Source organism: Gossypium arboreum, chromosome 6 (assembly GCF_025698485.1).
Source record: "Gossypium arboreum isolate Shixiya-1 chromosome 6, ASM2569848v2, whole genome shotgun sequence".
Taxonomy (NCBI): Eukaryota; Viridiplantae; Streptophyta; class Magnoliopsida; order Malvales; family Malvaceae; genus Gossypium; species Gossypium arboreum.
In genome coordinates, this window is record NC_069075.1 from 7723850 (window position 1) to 7737702 (window position 13853).

General features: G+C 30.5%; 1 protein-coding gene and 1 non-coding gene across 2 annotated transcripts; both read right to left on the reverse strand.

The window, feature by feature from the left end:
• Positions 1-2756: 2756 nt before the first annotated feature.
• On the reverse strand, positions 2757-3936 carry LOC108485781 (uncharacterized). The gene is made up of 3 exons (XM_017789627.2): positions 3833-3936; positions 3646-3751; positions 2757-3030 (listed from the first exon to the last, which is right to left on the reverse strand). The coding sequence occupies exons 1-3, from the start codon at positions 3863-3865 to the stop codon at positions 2882-2884; spliced, it is 288 nt and encodes a 95-aa protein (XP_017645116.1). The 5' UTR covers positions 3866-3936; the 3' UTR covers positions 2757-2881.
• An 8110-nt stretch (positions 3937-12046) lies between these two features.
• On the reverse strand, positions 12047-12204 carry LOC128294390 (U12 minor spliceosomal RNA). The gene has a single exon (XR_008284702.1). It is a non-coding gene; the product is annotated as a U12 minor spliceosomal RNA (small nuclear RNA).
• Positions 12205-13853: the final 1649 nt, after the last annotated feature.

A 13853-nucleotide genomic window follows, 5' to 3' on the forward strand; every position in this document is an offset into this window, starting at 1 on the left:
TTTTAGATGGTTCTCAGTCTTGAACAGGTCGGCACCGCGGAAGCTCAGTCATGCTTTTATCTTTCATTTAAATACTACTTTAGGAATTTCAGTAAACTATGATAGTGTGACTTTTGGATGATTATATACTTAACTAATCTTTTTGATGAATGTTATGTGATGTATGGTTTAGTATTATTGTCTTATATGTGTGGTATTTGAGTATCGATGATGTAACTCTCTAAACTTGGACTAGACGTCTAGGCCGAGTTTAAGGTGTTACACTTTAATTGTAAGTCAACCTTGACTTAGAAGGCTATAACATTGCATTGCAGCATGGCTTTAGTTCTCAAAATTTCATTCTTTTGACCTGATTTGACTTTTGACTATTGATATTACCCAAAAGTTCACTAGTATTTTGAAAATACAAATTTCTAGCAAATTCAAGGTTGTAATGGACAAATTTTTATAATTTCTCCAATAAAACCAACTCAAAAAATACATTATAATGCCAAAAAAAAAAAATTATATTGATCATCATAAAGTCAACCCAACAAAATGATACTATGTATAAGATAATCAAACAACATTCTAGGCAGAGATTTTAACCATGATCATAATACCAAATATAAGATCCAAACAAATAGACAATTATGGATTCAAAAACAACAAAAATATATAAAAGTTGCAAAACATACATCAGTATTCTCAATAATGGTTCCAATATCATAATCATATTGGGAAGCCATAAATATATTAATGATTTAACCTCTAACCATAACACTTGATTGATACAGAATTCGTATGCTTACAGAACTTTCAATATTGGGGACCTTTAAAAAGTCTCTAAAAAAGTATGTGGGATTTCTAAAGAGAATGAAAGAGTAGGGATGAATAGTTACCATCAAACTCTCTCATAGTCCATTTAATCTCCCACAAAATATGGTAACAATTTAAGTCAAAATTTTTTACTTAAGGGTAATCACCCTAAATATATAAAACTATTTAAATTTGTATTATAAAATTTAAAACCACCAATATATAAAAAATTTATTTAATAAATAAATATTCTAACAAATATCTCGCGTAAACCAATTTAACCGAAGCGAGCTGGCATTGTTAAATTTTATTTTGAATTAAATTTAAGCTTAGATAATATTATTTGATCTATCTTAAGCCGAGCTTCGACTAACAAGTTCTAACTAAGCTCAAATTCAAGCTCAAACTTCTTCCTATTCAAACTCGGCTTGTCTAAATTAAATTCCTAGTGTGCACCAACCCGTAAATTCTTGTCAAATTAACTCATTGGGCCTCACGATTTTGCCCACAAATGTATCTCATGGATTAAATATAGTGTTAATATTTATATCTAGATTCAAACTCTAATGCATTATCTATATGAGATTGAAAACGTCTTTAAGACCATTAAGTCCAAGCTCAAAAATTAAAACTCCCTTACTTAAAGTACATTAAAATTAGTTTAAATAACCCATTTAATTATTCCAAAATAATAATATATTAAAAATATTTTTACATCAATAATTTTTTCCATAATTAAATTTAAATAAAAATGCTAGTTTTATTATTAATTCAAACTAAGATAAGTTTATATAAATTAAAATTTAATTATTCGAATTAGTTCAATTCAAATCAGTCAAATAATTCAGATTTTGGAGTACATAAAATTTCTTAGACACCAAATTAAACTTATCTAAATTAGAATTTAGTTAATCCAAATTTAATCCAATCCAAACCAATAATTAATAAGGAATCCAATCCTTACATAGGATTACATAAACTTTCTTACATGTTCGTACCACTATCCCTTGTCTTTAAGTGTTAGTGTTAATTCTACACTTTTCCATTCATTCACCTTCACATGCATTAATGGAGCATAAAAATTCATGAACGTGACCAAGCTTCTAAGGACAAGGAGTCCCCACTGTTTTGTTTTTATGTTCTGTACCATTTTTCTTCATAAAACATAATATATTTATGTTTTCTTTTTATTGATTTAGTGGTATAAGTTAATATGATAAATAGTAGTTACAAAATCATTAAAAATTATTTTTATTAAATAATAAATATTATTGTAAAAATATTTATTTTCCTTTATATATTTTTATAAAACGTATTGTGAGACTTGAAGCTAAGATTATATAATCTTTAAAGCTTCAAATAATTTTTATAAATATATTTTATATAGTTTTTCACTCACATGGTATGCAATAATATAGATACACCTATACACACACGAGACAAAGCAAAGACAAAAGAATTTTCTGCAAAGACAAAGGATGACACAGATATTCAGAGGTTGCCATTAGAACCATAACTATCCTCTTCAATTTACATACAACAAAAACATAGATACAAATTCTCAACTTCATATACACATATACTAACATAATATAATGACGAGTAACCCTCGACGAAGATTGAGATAAAATTACAACAATACCCTTTTTTCGTATTTTTCTTCGGAATTTTGTTATGCGGCATCCACGTGGCATACAATAATTGATTATTTGAATTAAGGTAGCTTAGATTTTATTTGGAAAGGGGGACCTATGATAATCAAAATACAATACTCCGTGATCTTCCGTAGTAAACATATGTGTAATAGGACCACTGCCCCTCCCAAAGTGATATAAAAGGATTCCATGGACAATGGCTTTGATTTTGGTATTATTTGTTTGGCTAGATGAGGGAAGGAGGATTTCGGGTTTTTTAATGGGATTTAAATTACGGTTGCAATATTTATATTTTTGGTCGAATTATGTATAATAGATGTTATTGAAATCAATTATGTTGAATAGCAATGACAAAGAAGTTGGAATTGAGAAATGATGAATGTAACTTTATACTGTAACCGTTATTTAAATCTCAAATCAGACAGATATCATTCGTCCGGGTCTTTACTAGAGGAATCCGAGATCATCTTCTGGATCATTCGACTCGTCTCTTCCTCGGACATTCGGTCTTGTTTGCTTTGAGATTGTGCATAGGCTTCAAAGAATTCCTTGTTTTCCTTTTCAAGTTCATTCCAAACTGTACATATATATATATGAATAACTTATTCCTTATTATCATGATAGCATGACCATTGATCATATAAAGAAAAAAAAAGGTACAAAATGAACCAACAAGTAGTCAAGCTGATGATATCATTCATGTGATTGAAAATGTAAAAAGACTAACTGAAAGCTGTAATTCTGTGAAAATATGTTGAAAATTTCAACCTAGATTCGAGCCCAAATTTTGATCAAGTTTAAACCTGAATTGGATTTTAGTTTAGTTCAGGTGATCATGGAAACCATTTAAGTTAAAAAGGAAACCCAAAGTTTAATTCAATCAGTTTAAAATATTCACTTAAGGAGATGACATAAAATATGTTTAAATTTGACAACCTTTTTCCTTATCCTACTCTAGTTTGATCTGAGTTTTTAGGTGGATAGGTTAAGATATCAGAAGAAGAAAACGAAACCCGTTGAAGCTGATCAGTTCTAAATGGATTGAAATAATATCTGCAACGGAATCATTAAAGATATCAAGAAAATAAGCAAAACCCAAAACTTGATCATTAGGGTTTGAGCCAAATAATCCAAAAAACACTATCCTTAATTCCATTATTGCATGCAAAATATGTGTGTGTTAATAATTTACCAGTAGAGGTGATGACAGGTTTAATATTTGCATGCTTTGAAAGTGCTTCCATGCACTCTTCTTTTGTCATGTTGAAGATCAAACATTTTTCTATCAAGTGCTGCACCTGTTAATTAACAAAAGAAAAAGCATTACATATATACTTAATACATACAGAATCAAAGTAAAGAAAAAGAATCGCAAAGACCATGTGTATGTAGGAACTAGAAGAATCCCCCATGATTACAAGTGCAATATGATTGTAGCAATTCTTAGGGGGGTGGGGGAGGGGTAGAAGAATATAAGATATAGGGAGTACTGGGAAAGGAGGTGGAAGGGGATGGGGATGGCCGGGTGGGGGGGCAGGAATCCCACGTGGGAGATAGATGATAATTGGCTGGGAAGGGATTAGGGGAGATTTGTAAATGACCAGTGCTTTTGTTTTTGTTGATGGATTTGGCATTAGGGTAATTCCTCCCCACGTGATAAGTGGGTCCTTCCTAAGCCTCTACTATTCCTCCCAGCATGACAAACCCCACACAGTCCCAGTTGGAACCCTTCAACAGTTCTAAAAAGATACGATCCCTTTCATTTTTTTCGATAATTAAATAGATACGACCGTTGGCCACCCTATTAAATGATGATATGATTTTCAATTAATTTTTTCTCATGGTACTTTTTAAAATTAGCGCAGAGTTAGAACTTAGAGATTGATGTTTTTATTAGAGGTTTTGATGGATGAAGTGCAGTATGTTTAATTTATTTTTATCTTATATTATAATATTATTAGAGTATTTAATTTTACTATTATTGTTATTTTATCTTAATCATAAATAAATATACTGCACATCCAACCTAAACTTTAATTATATACTTTATTTCAAAGCTCAACCTCACTTCTCCCTTAAGTTAAAGTATGAAAAAAAAAGTAATGTTTTTCTTTTATTTACGATTCACATAATTTTGATTAAATAGATATAAGGAATAAATTAAGATTCAATTTAATCATAATTTATTAAAAATTATTTTTATCATTTCAATCAAAACTTTAATTATTTATAATATCATTTTTTATATTTATTATCTCAATTTTTCACATACATTATAAATGATCTAGTTGTTATAAATGTGATAAAATCAAAATTGTGTTGCAATCCCAATATTTAAAAAAAAAAAAAACTATGCTTTTTCAATTTTTTTCACCATAATTGATCATGGCATTCCTTGTAATCAATGTTTTTCATTTCTTTTACGCATTTGATAGCAGCATTCAATATTACTAGCAAAATACTGAAAACATGTCCATAATTACTACTTAAATCCCTAATCCTCAACCTGATGCATCTTCATTATTAAGTTCAACCTCTTTCCCCACCCAAAGCTCAAGCAAAAAATGCAATCAATGTTGTTCGTTTCTTTACCGTGACTGATCATAGCATCAATTCATTATATTAAACGCCACACAGTCGAAAACACAATTTAAATCACAAATCCTCACTCTGACTACACTGCCTTTCTTAGCCCAACCCTTTCACTATCAAAAGAAAGCAATGTTGTTTTCACCAATGTCTTTGCAGTTGAAAGGAAGTGTAATCAGAGTGAGGATTTGTGATTTAAATTGTGTTATAATTCTTTTGGGTTTTCAGAAGCAATGTTGTTTTCACCAATGTCTTTGCAGTTGAAAGAAAGCAATGTTGTTTTCACTATGCAGATGATTTTTTTTTTGGGTTTTCAGAAGCATACAAAAACTGCCCATAATGTGATGTGCCTTGGCTGTAAAACTTACAATTTAGTTGATAAAAAAGCAATTGAAAGGCCGGCTTGTTTTTAGGTACAAAATGTATGGCATTGGCATCCCATTGCTTTCTCTCAATCACCTTTCACGCAAAGAACCAAAGCATGGCCCCTTCCTCAATTACAACATCTTTTAAGTATTTTATGTTACTTTCATTTGGTAGTTTTATTCCCTCTCTTTGTCACACTTTGATCAATGAGGAGAAAATTTCGAAATATCAAATAGTGGTCACAATATGATATTACAGTCATTATTTTGTAATTTCAATTTTCTCTGTTGCTGATATTTATCAAAATTTAAAGCAATAGCATTTACTGGTCCGTAATCATGACTAATACAATATGATTGTGAATGTAATTTGAATCCCTGATTTTAGGTTAAGCACAATTGTAATGTAAACCCTAAATTTCTTAGATTTAAATTATGTTAAATAAATTAATCTAGTTCAATAGATAAGTATTCTATTTATGTGTTTAATTAAGGTCTTGTGTTCAAATTTCTTTCTTTAAAAATTTGTATTATTTTTATTTCTTCTTTTGGCTCATTGCATGTAGGTTATAATTTATTCTTGTTAGCTTATTGGTAAGAATGAGTCTGCTGGTTTAATGGTAAAGTTATAACTTACTTTTAGGTCTTATGTTTGAATCCTCTTAATGACGTTGGCAATTCTTTGTTTCCATTGTTGGTCGTGTGTGCTACGGAACTTCAATATAGTTGCAAAATTTTTGTTATCTTATTTTGCAATTATAATTAGTTTGTTTATAGAGGGTTGATTTTGATTTTGAGATAGTTTTGGTTCTGTTAGGTGAAAATCGTAAGATACGTAACCCGCCATCAGTCTAGTTGTTGTTTAATTGCTAATTTGGTGCTGACAACCCAATAACATTAAGGTGTGTATTCTAATTTGTAGATACTATGAAAAGTCACGAAAATTAGAAATTTCGTGAAAATTTAAAACTGGCAGATGATGTCATACGGCCGTGTGTTAGGCCGTGTGAACCACACGGGCATGTGGTTGGAACACACACCTTAATTTAATTAATATTTATAGGGTGCCAGACCGTGTGGACCACACAGCCTGAATAGATTTCAGAATACTCACACTTGGCCCATTTCCTACAATTTGTTGGGCCAAGTGTGAGTATTGTGAAATCTGATTTGCATGGGCTCAATAAGGATGTTAGACTTCGTGAAGCCATAAATTTGTGCGTTCATAATTTTTTAAAAATGTGACTCTGAGTATAATATCCTATTTTTCAGTGGTGCCAAAAAAAGTAGTTTCGGGATCACAATTCTGGTATGTGAGGTTGCATTTTGTTATTTAATTAATATTTATAGGGTTGCATTAGAGTCGTATAAAATTTTGGTAAAGAAATATTAATGTTTGGTTGTTTAATTAATTAGAAAAGACTAAATTGTAAAACTTGCAAAAGTTGATTGCTATTAGTTAAACGGGTTAAATGGTAAGTTAAAAGAATTAGGTGGTAAATATGCCATGCATAAAAGTAGTGGACATTTATGAACAAGGTTATGTTAAATTGTATATTAAAATAAAAAGGGTAGAATTGTAAATTAATATTAGAAGTAAAGTAAAATAATAATAAAAGAAACATTGTCATCTTCCACATGGAGTGCACTGAAAATTTAGAAGAAAACCACCATTGTTGGAGCTTTATATTCGGCCAACATAAACTCTTTGCATATCAAGAATCAAACCAAAATGATGTCAACTAAGGAAAAGGGAAAATTGTGGAGTAGTCTCTACTCTGTAATCGGAAGTGATCATAGGCAAGTTCATAGTGATGTGCCTTATAAGTGTGAATTACTTGTTATTATTATATTATTGTGCTTGTAGTTAAGAATTGGTTATATGTGAAATTTACTTTAATGAATGGTGTATTGTGGAGAATTTCAAATAGGGACATGTTTATGAAATACATTGGTGTGAGGAAAACGTATTAAAGTAAAGAATTTATGTATATTGCTCAGTTGAATCTAGTAACCGTGTAGGACACGATTGGCATGCCAATAGGGTAGTATGCGCGCTTGTACGGGATTTACACTTCAGTGTCCCTGTTCATACAACGGTGCCCTTGTCTGCATATTTGTGCCCTTGTTTGCACTTCGGTGCCCCTATTATGCATCTATGATGTTTCTGGTATAGTGTGGTTACCCAAGTATCTGAGTCGAGTTATTTAGTTCATCGAGCTACATGTTAATGGATTATACAATCAATTTATGGATCGAAATGTGATATGTATTCAAGATTAGTAAATATATGAAATGTTCATTGAATTTACTTGTTGACATGATTATATACAAGTGCATCTATGTTAATGAAATGTTACTTATGGAAATGGCAAGTTAGTTGTATATGGGATTATCCTAATGTATTTATGTTATGAGATCAAGAGCTAATACGAGCTGTGGATATGTATTGGATTAATAGGAATTATATATTATATCTTTTTATTTTGATGCAAGTAAGGTAAGATTAATTTGATGCTTTTAAGCTATGAACTTACAAAGCTTCTTAAGCTTACTCGTTTTATTTATGTTCTGTTGTAGTTACTATAGTAGCGGACTGATTGGAAGGATCAATGGGAAGCTCACACTATCCAACCATTTGGTAGTTTTTTTTTTATTTTGGTCTTGGGGTATGGCATGTATATATGTTTTTGTTGTGAATATGTCAAATGTTAAGGTTAAGATATTGTGCCTAGATGAAAATTAGTTTTGATTAAGTTTAAGTTGGCTTAAAAATTAAATCTTGGTATTAATGCTTTTGTATGGCAAGCTATTATGCATGTCCTTATTATAAACCTTGTGGTTGAATTGAATATGTTTGGTTAATGTGGTTAATATGATCATTTTAGGATCAGGATTTAGTATGAAATGATGAATTGAATGAGCTTGATTGTAGTTCCTTTGAATGTCATATTGGTTAGTTATTATAGGATAGTTGAACTAATTTGTTTTGTAGTAAAATGAATGTATTATTTGATGGTATGTGCAGTTGGTGTGTATTGAGTTTTGAACTTGTGATTTTTACCATTTAAACTTAGGTATCGATACCTCATCACTTGGTATTGATACTTGGCTTTGGGAAAAACTTTTTAGAGAAACAAAATGCTAAAATGGTATCAATACCTGTGTATTAAGTATCGATACCATAAATTAAGTATTGATACCCCTGCTTTTATTTGAAAATTGTATAGCAATTTGGTATCGATTTTCAATAAGATATCGTTCGTATCAATACCATCTACAAAATTTCACTAATCATTTTTCAACTTTAAAATTTGGAAATGAAAAGTGTTTGAATGCTACATTAACATATTGTAAACTTGGTTTGAGATATATAAAAATGTTTACCTATCATTTATGACAAATGTTATAATTTGAAATTGTTTGGGCAATCTTAATCTGATTGAAGTAGATTATTCTACTAATATTATTAAAGGTAATAGTTTAGAAATGGTTGAATATCCAGACATTAATAATTGAATTAGTCTTGTTATGTATCTAACTTCTAGCTTTCAAGAGGGGATAAATAGTAATAATTGTTATTGGTTGAGTCTAAAGGTTCTAAATGGTACCGTAATGCCCGTAACTCAAAACTAGCAAGGAAGACGGGTTAGCGGTGTTACATTGAGGAAGATTACGTGTATGAATTGTTGTATTATCTTGCATGTACAAAAACATGTATCCGATATGTTTATGAGTAGGTTTGCATGATATGAGAACTATGCATGATCATTTAGTATGACTTTGCATGTGCATTTGGGGTGGGATATGTTTATGTGATAGAGGAAGTGTGATTCTGGCAGTTTTACTGCATTATATAATTCTGGCGATATACTCACAATATATACTCTGCAACATAGTTGCGTATTATCTGAGTGGCATACGACCACTACATAGTGTAATGGACGGATGAGTTCTTGTAACCCTATTTGGTGTGATTGGTTGGGTGGAGTTGATTTGTAGTGGATGGGGGTAGGATTATTCTGTATGATTATTGCATGCTAAGCATGCGTAATTTCTTATCTGTCTGCTTTGATATATGCATCTAAGCATGATTCTGTTTGTGATTTTGCTTGTGGGCCGAGGCACACGTTGAGTTTTATAACTCACTTCATTTGTTTAATTTTTTTTCTGGTAATCCTCAAACTTAGGATTTGACGGTGCTTAGAAGCTCCATTTGATTTTTCTATGTTAAACCTTTCAGAAAATTCTTAGTTTTAAACTTTATGGATTTTTGGACTATTAGACTGTTTTCGGACTTTAGATCTGGTTTTTGGGATTTGTTAAGTTTTTGGCTAATAATTTTAAAAATTGGCATAATTTTTAATAATATAAATTAAATGGTCAATTTTTATAGTTAAACAATTTTAATATTTTTTCCACTGAAAATTTTAATCAGGAATATGTGTTTTTACAAAGCAAGTGAATAAAGTCGATAGCTTGATGTTCTTAAATAAATTGAGTTTCATAAGTAAACGTTCCAAATTCGCATACACATTTTATGATTTGCAAATTTTCTTATATTAGGATTAAGGCAAGTTTTATAAAATATTTGATTTTCGATTTCAAAATAAGATACGTTTGAAAATAAAAGATCAAGGTTTCAAATTATTAATATAACTTTCAAGGTTCGGTCATAACATATAAGCCGAATGTGGGGTGTTAGATATAATTTCTTAAAATTTTTCATTTTACTGTACGATAATTTTCTGAAAATTTTGACCATAATCCGATATGAGAAACTCAATTTTCTTTAGAATTATGGCATTTGAACATTTGAAATATCATACGTTAGCTTTTAAAATAATTTTTTTTAAATTTTAGATTCAATCGGATAAAAATACGAGTTGAAGGATAATATGATAATTTTTGTCCAAAGTTATTTTTATCATTTGGCACATGTTTGTATTAGTATGTCAATGATTATAGATTGGGTGGCGATGAGATAATTTTTGAAACATTTAAAACCCATTTATACTTTAAAAATTGAATACTAAGCACACATATTTGGTGCTTATATTGTATTTTAAATATTAAAATAGGGAACCCAAGAAAAGCTTCCATTCCTTACCCTTGCCATTTCTGCTCAATTTCTCTTCAATCTTTCACAATTTTCTTACATTTTCTTACAAAATAATCTATTTGAGCTTCTATTCATCATTATCATCTTCGTCACCCATTCATCTAGTGTTTACTAATTAGTGTGAGAACATGATTCTAGTGTGAAAAAGTTGAGAATAAGGTAAGAGCTCTTGAATTTTTTGCATCTCATCACCACATTTCACAAACCAATTTTCCCTCACAAAATCAAAACTTGTTATATTTTGGTCAATATGAGAAAACTTGTTTATTATTATTATTATTATTATTGGGGTAAAAAAGTTTACCTTTTTCGTTTAAATTGAATTTTAGTGAAAATAAATATCAAATTGATAATTTATTTATGGAAAGTAATAACAATGTTAACGTAGGACTAGTGTTTTAAAATAAATAAAAAATTACACTAATATTAATCTTTTTGAGACGAAAAAATAGTCACTAAAAATTTGAACTGTCAATTTCATTGAGGTTGTCACTAATATAATAGTGATGGTGATGAATTGAAATTTTCTTCAATATGAATTTTAGTGACTGGATTTAATGCTTTTAATGACTCATTTTCTTGTAGTGCTAGGAGAATTTCGAAAAATTCTTTGAACAATTCATGAGAGCAAATTTTCATCGTTTAAAACGGTTGGATATTATAGAAGTCGCGGTTCAAGATTTCTGTTGTAAATGTATCACTTTATTTATAATTGTTCATTCGGGTTAACCCAACGTTCAAAATTTGTCTACTTCAAAGGAAAAGAATGTATATTTCAGACTCCTTCAATTTCGAATCCATTTTCTTGCACATAGGTCCATCGAATGTGATCATTGGAATTCATTTTCTACTACGCCGGCTATTTTCGTCAACAAGCCCAAAAGAATTCTCATTCAACCCACCCTCATTAGTTGCAACAATTCCCTTAGAGCCATCACCCGGTAGATCTTAATGGCCCACCTTTTCAGTACATAATGTGCTAGAAAGGCCCATTAAACAAAGACCCGACCCGCATTTATCTCCCTTTCCACCTTTCACTTCTAACTCCACTAGAAGAGTGGGACAATTACAAAGCAAATGTCTGTCAAATGTCCTCTACAATTTCGAAACAAAAATAAATGTTTATCAAATGTCCACAGTTCTCCTTGCCTTATCTCTGGCAGCACCAAATTTGATCAAACTCAAGGACTCGTCTGGCCCCTTTGTTAAGTAATCTTGCAGCAAGCATATTGCATGCCACCCAATTTTTGAATAGCCAAAGAAATGGGTTATTTTGATTTTTGAGTGGTTTCAAGGTCTAAGAAAGTCCACAAAAAATGAAGTTTTGATGAAGGGAAAATGAATACCAAAGAGAAAAATTCATAATCATGTAAATGGAGTATTAATTAATGCTTCTTTTGTAACGTGTGTTTTTAAAAGCATAATTTAACGGAAAAAAACTATTAGTTTAACAATTATATTTTACCAATACTCTAAAACCATTAAATTCAAAGAAACATTTGAAGTTGAAAATTGGTTTGGTAGGCCCGCTCGAACGAGTTCTGCTCAAAGTAAGCGCAGCGTCAGCACTCGGCCAGCCTTTTGCACCTCCACAAATTCTTGCGCCCCGAAAGCTGGGCGCCGCAAGCAGCTCCTACCGCTCGCTTTGTTTTCCTTACTCATTAGTTTAAGGCAAAGAAACACGGTACTACTTCAGGTAATATTTATAAAGGCCAAGAGGAGTTGGCTTTGTTAATCTACCAATGCGGGATTGAAACAATATCAATTAATAAATAAAAAGTATAATAATAAATTTAATTAATAATATTTATATTTTTTTGTTTATTTAGATTTTATTCTTTTTTAAAGTTAAATTTGGTCTTCAACTTTAAAAAAAAAATTAAATTTGGCCATCAACATTTTTAAAAAGAGTTAAATTGTTGCTTCGTTTAATGAGACTACAGACTAAAACGTTAAATTTTAAAACATGGCAGATCACATGACAATGCACATGGTTTTTTTTTTTTTAAATTTAGGAACTTTTTATATTTTTTTAATTTTGAATTTTTTAATAAATTTTTAAATTAATTTTTGACATGACATATAAGACAAATAATGTCATGTTAGCATGAAGTATATGTGGATTGATGCGTGGGTTGCAACGCTAACATTGTTAAAAAAAATAATGTCTTAGTTGGCATTTTCGTTTAAAAACGATTTGACTTTTTTAGAAAAGTTAATGGTTAAACTTAGGTAAAAATAAAAGAATAATTATCAAATTGAAACAAATATAAATGTTAAAGGTCAAATTTATTATTATACCAAGTAAAAATAGATTTTTAAAGTATTTACTATTTTGAAATTAATCCATGGTTGTAAAACTACAACATAACTATAGATCATATTGTTGTTGTTTTTTTTATGCAAGAAAGGGGCAATATCATTGCCAAAGTTCTTGCTAATAGGCTTAAGAAAATTCTTACTAGTATTATTTCGCCTATGCAGTTTACTTTTGTTTATGGTTGTTTGATCATAGATTATATTATATTATGATTGCTTTTAAGATCATCCACCACATGAAGAACAGGTGAAAGGGGAAATGTAGGTGAAGTCGCTTTAAAATTTGATATTAGCAAAGCCTCTAACCAAGTCGACTAGAATTTCCTTGAATTCATCTTATTAAAAATGGATTTTGTTAAGAGAAGGGTGGATTGAATTAGAATTTGTGTTAATATTGTGAAGTATTTGGTTGCATTCAACGGCCACGAGTTAGGTCCCTTTCATCCTTATCATGGGCTTAGCCAACAAGATTATTTATCTTTTCATTTTATGTTTTGAGGGGCTTAGTAACCTACTTTAGAAAGCTGAGTTCTGAGGAGATCTGTAACACCCCAAACCCGGCCCAGACGTTATGACCGGATCCGACATGCCACATCGAAGCGTTCAAAAACATTTTATATTGTTGATCCAGAAAAACTTACTTAGTGTTTTAAAAGATAATTTCATTATAGGTTAAAGTGAATGGAAGCTGTGCACCAGGTAGGAAACCGGAAAAGAGGTGGTGAGTCCATCGGACTGCTTAAGTACCAAGCTCCCTTCGGATCCAATCCTAGACATGCATACCGCCATTGCCACACCTTAACGTCATGGATATTTCTAGGAAACCGATTTGATTAAGTCATTTTTAGGAAAAGTGATTAATTTTGGAAAATACTTTCATTGCGGAAGCTTTGCTTGTTGTCGTATTATTTTGAAATCAATTGTTGTTTTTTTTTTTGAAAACGCGCCCTAAAGCAATCCAATTTCAACAGTTAAAATAAGTAATACCTATCTTAGTAATACATA